Consider the following 5,321-nt stretch of genomic DNA (forward strand, 5'->3'; position numbering starts at 1 on the left):
CAGCGCTGGTTTTCAGTGGGAGCCTTAACAAGTGAAGTCACGGACGAGGTATTTACCTAGTACAGTACCTATATTATAAAAATAAAATATGCAAACAACTAAACTAAGGTTTAAACAAATAACTAAAAAAAGACTAACAACAATAATAGCTATCTGCATGTCAAATTTCAGCCCGATTCATCCAGTAGTTTGAGCTGTGCGTTGATAGATCAGTCAGTCAGTCAGTCAGTCAACTTGTTAATAAGATTTGACCGATTTTGACGAAATTTGGTACAAAGATAGCTTGCATCCCGGATTTTATCCCGAAAAATTAAAAAGTTCCCACGGGATTTTCAAAAACCTAAATCCACGCGGACGAAGTCGCGGGCATCATCTCGTATAAAATAACGAAGGTCTGGCCCCTGCAGGCTCTCTCTCTCTCTCTCTCTATTAGACAAAGCTTTTATTGAATCAATTCGGGCCAGGCTATAAACAAGCTAAACTTAGCCTTCGACTGATTCAAATTCAAACAAGCCTCTCATTTAATGTACTTCTCGTTACTGGTATTGACTTGTAAAAACAGGGTCAGACCTTCAGAGTGCGACGTTGCGTTCTGAATAATGAAATCCACCCCTTTTAGGCTGAAATCTATAGAGCGTGCTTTGACTTTGCTCCGTAGTGGGCTGGCGATGAAGGTAGTAGGTAGGTATTCAATTAAACTATGGTTTTTTCTTTCTTCATTCTGGGCAGGTTTCCACACTTAAACTTATGTTTGGTGTGCTTGCAGCACCGGCTAGAGTCATACAATATAGCCATCCAAGCTCGCTCCAGAAGCCTAATAGACTACACGGCTTGCTAAGGGCTTCCCGGGGCAAGGCTGGGTATCCAAGGTAGCGTTATTCTGCACGTGACCTTCAGCAGCACTTGCATTGGTGTTTCGTCTTTTCCATGCAGGCCCTGCACAAAGAGCTCCATCTTAGGCTGCATCATGACTTGCCAGCAGGTCTGGTCAGCGCTAGTCTGAAAAAAAAACTCACATAGATACGTCATACATAAACCCTGAAAACATTAGCACTTCTTTGTTGGGCAGTCGCTCGTGTAAAAGATAGGGTTCCCAAGTTCAAGAAGGATGCGAAAGGGCGTTTGTCCACTCGTCCGTGATTTCACGGATCCATGAAAAAAATACGACGTAATGTACATCGACATTTAGAAGGAGATAGCCGATTTATAGAGCATTGTCTCTGTCGTAGAGACCGACAAAACGTCATCGCTCTACAAAGCCGAAATGTCATTCTAAAGGCAGATGCCGCAGATGTACATTACTTTCTGCCACGTACTGTACGTATATATGACGGCTTCTCCGAAGAATCACGGATACGAACCGTATTCGGTTTATATCCGTGATTCTTGCACAAAAAAAGTACAAAGAAGGTGAAACTTATATAACAAAGTGCGTACCATGCCTTACGACGCGTGCAGACGTACGGATTGCCGGAACGTGAGTTTACACGAGCGCCATCTGTTCTCGCCCTAATTGTGAACACGTAAAGGATTGAGTTTTTTACCGTACGTGATGCGAATCAGGAAACTTTGCGAAGGGTCAAAAAGGGTTTGTTAAAAATGGCGGCCGGGGCCTGGAGCGATTGTTTGGCGGCGCGAGTTTACTCTCCGAGGGTAGGTACGACGTACAATGGACATGTTACTCTATTACGTGAATTGATGCGATGGTTATACTGCTAATTTTTTAGATAGGAAGGTTTTACCCACCCTTTTTATTTTTTGAACATTTTTATGTTGATCTTAGAATTAACATTGTTATGGCATAGAATCATTGTTCTAGTACAATCAACTTATCACCGGCCTAAGACTGAACACAGGTAGTCCACCACGCCGCTGGTTACGATGACTCAGAATACTTATGAGTTATGACTATTGAATATCTAATAGTGTATACTTTTGGTTAAAAAGTTTCTGGACTCAGAACCATCAAGATCAGATTTAGGGTAGGTACTTTCAAAATTGAACGGCTGAGTTTGTTGTGGGCTCTTCTCAGACCTGGGCGCGTTTGGAACCCTCGTAGCTTTAGTTTTAAGTTTGCGAAATAATTATCACCACTACTTATATCTTAGAAATCCAACATCTGACTTTCAAAAAGAGTTATTAATTACCTATTTTGAATAAATCATTTGACTTTTGACTTTGACTTTGAATTAGGTAGGTCACGTTACACACACTTAAAATCCACTGTCTAGTCTAGACTGTACAGTGTACACTATAGAGCAATTAAATATTACTTGCCTTAACGGCGAAGGAAAGAAAACCTGTAGGTATGCCTAAAAGTTTACATGGGGTTATTCAAGGGGCGGAGCAACAAATTCCCAAAAGGCCGGCAACGCATCGGCGGTTCCTCTGGTGCTGCAAATGTTCATGGGCGGCGGTAATCACTTAACATCAGGTGACCCGCCTGCTCGTTTGCTCGCTATCTCTATTTAAAACAAAAAGTTTTCCATATTGAAGTTTTCCAATCCGCCTACTTTGCCCGCGTGGTGGACTATGGCCCAACCCTTAACATTCTGAAAGGTCCCGTGCTCAATTAAGTAGGAAGCCGGTGATGGGTTATTGATGATGATGATGAATAGGTATATCACATTTATTCATTAAATATGGAAGCCCACCCGGGCAAAGCCGGGACGGGTCGACTAGTAACCTATTTACAAATCCCTAAATTCTAATATCCATGTTTTATTTCTTAATTCCGTCTCTATATAATTGTATTGTCACATCAATAACTGCTTATTACACAATGATTGACACTTGCATTATCCCTTATTATCTCATTAGGGGATAATAATTATTATTATCCCATTCTAACGGGATAATGGGACGCGTGCCAATGGATTTTGGGACAAATCGGCGGATTTGGGGAAACGAAAATGAGCAAGCCCTTTTTTGTGAAGCTATTGAATTGAGGATTATAGTTTTGTTGATAATGGACATAGAAAGAGTCGTGGTGGTTTCGTGCTTAAAACTAGTCCGAGAGTCAGAGGTTTGAATTCTGGGTAGGTACAAATTACAATCATTATTGAAATACTAGCTGATGACCGCGGCTTGGCCCTCGTGTTTTTTAAAACTCCGTGGGTAATCTTCAATTTTCCAGGATAAAAAGTAGCCTATGTCCTTCCCTGGGATGCAAGCTATCTCTGGGTGTACCAAATTTCGTCAAAATCGGTCAAATCTTATTATTCGCTAGCAGTGGCGTGCACAGGAGTTCAAGCCAGGGTATGCATTTAGGTATGAACTTATTTTACGGCAGGTTTTAATGAAAAATAAGCATTGATTTATTACAACGAGGGTAAGCAGTGCGTTTATGCCTCTATCAGGTGCACGCCACTGTTCGCTAGTATGGATAATACACCGTGCAGATTCGATTCTATTCAATCATGTTCTGAACAATTGGTAGGTACGATGTAGTTACACTAGTAACTAGGTAGGTATCTCGGATAAGATTCAAACACGTGTTACCAGTGGAACCAAGCAATACAGCTTATGTTTCACAAAATAAAAGGCCAAGTGAGAGTCAGGCTCGCGCACCGAGGGTTCCGTACTAAAGTCGTATTTATTCGAGCACGATAATTCAAAAACTGTGATGCGTAAAAATAAATAAAAACCTGTTTAGAATGCACAGGTGAAGCCCTTTCATATGATACCCCACTTGATATTGTTATCTTGCTTCAAATATTGAAAATACTAATTATTACTTCATGACCACAATTAATTTTTTTTTGCGTGATGTAACCACAAATTCACGGTTTCAGATTTTTCCCCATGTCTGCTACAAGACCTACCTACCTGCCTGATTTTAGGTCAACGGGAAGAACCCTGTGAGTTTCTTGACAGACAGACATACATACCTAAGTGATCCTATAAGGGTTCCGTTTTTCTTTTTGAGGTACGGATCGCTAAAAATGTAGGTAAATAGGTAAGTAGTTAATTATGTCAATTAAATTTAACAAAGCTATTTACAAAACGATTAGTAAGTAGTTTAGACTTTTGTAATAAATCATCAAAATAAACGTATTGCTAATCATAAAATAATAATAGTTGAAGTTACCAGTACAGTAAGAACTATCCTAAAGTTGACATGTATCGTTTACTTAGTATATTTATATGTGTTTTATCATTTAGATTCGTATATAGCTTATCAGAAGTGGAGCAAGCATGTGTGAACGCCCATAATAATTTATTAGACAATAGTTTTCTTATAGGAACATGGTATTCAATTTGTAATTTTGCCTCAAGATTAAATCTACCATCCTCATCATACTGCAAAGAAACTATAATAAAAAATGCAACAGAATCTGACCTTCAGAGATATCGAGAAGGTTATCCTTTAGAGAATCCATTTAATTTTGACGATAATCCAGTTATATCCGAGTCGTTTCGACACAAAGGTATGATAATGGGACATATGGAGGCAAAATTCTATGTGTTTGATCCTGAAAACTATTTTTATAAACAAGATAAATATATAGTGAAGGTTTTTAGAAAAGTTAGTGAAGATTACGTGTTAGAACATGAGTGTCGGTTGCGTGGCGAGTTCAGGTCGTTGATGTCGAGGAAACGTCATGTCAGCAAGGAAGAGTTGGAAAGAGTTATTTCAACTTTGGACAAAGACGTGAGGGATATGGAGACGCAAAGGTTTTGTACGGACGACGTATTTTTTTGAACTTACTAATTGTATTATTTGATAAAATAATAAAAACATACTTTTGACAGTATTTTTATAGTTTGTTATTACTTGTAATTTAGATAGATAAGAAGATAAGAAATGAATATGTAAGGGGTAGTTTGAAAGTAACACCAGTGGTAGAAAAGATGAGAGGTAATAGGCTGGCATGGTATGGGCATATAATGCGGAGGGAAGAAAGCCATGTCACTAGAAGAATGTTAAGTATGCATGTGGAAGGAAAAAAGAGGAGAGGACGACCAAAGAAAAGGTGGATGGATTGCGTGAAAGAGGATATGCGTGAAAAAGAAGTGGATAATACGTTGACGAATGGCAGGAATGAGTGGAAGAAGAAGACATGTTGTGCCGACCCCACGTAGCGTGGGATAAGGTAAGGAAGAAGAAGTTATTACTTGTGGTTTACCTACTATAATCTTATCTAAAGAAGGTGAAAATGTAGCCTAAGGTGGTTGCCCTTTATTAACTCTCAAATCGAGTAAAATATTAGTTTGTAATATTAGTAGAAGTATTTTCGTTAAATAATACCTAGTTTATTTTCTAATTAGACTTCAAGCATTATAAGAAACGTACTAGAAATTGAAATTTTATCTCATTG

General features: G+C 38.9%; 1 protein-coding gene across 1 annotated transcript; it reads left to right on the forward strand.

The window, feature by feature from the left end:
- The first annotated feature begins 4,104 nt into the window (after positions 1-4,104).
- On the forward strand, positions 4,105-4,757 carry LOC138402973 (uncharacterized). Its single transcript, XM_069501700.1, has one exon. The coding sequence runs from the start codon at positions 4,121-4,123 to the stop codon at positions 4,703-4,705; it is 585 nt and encodes a 194-aa protein (XP_069357801.1). The 5' UTR covers positions 4,105-4,120; the 3' UTR covers positions 4,706-4,757.
- The last annotated feature ends 564 nt before the right edge of the window (positions 4,758-5,321 follow it).

Source organism: Maniola hyperantus, chromosome 11 (genome assembly GCF_902806685.2).
Source record: "Maniola hyperantus chromosome 11, iAphHyp1.2, whole genome shotgun sequence".
Taxonomy (NCBI): domain Eukaryota; kingdom Metazoa; phylum Arthropoda; class Insecta; order Lepidoptera; family Nymphalidae; genus Maniola; species Maniola hyperantus.

Coding starts and splice junctions, on each gene's coding strand:
- LOC138402973 (XM_069501700.1), top strand. CDS start 4,121: ATGTATCGTTTACTTAGTATATTTATATGTGTTTTATCATTTAGATTC.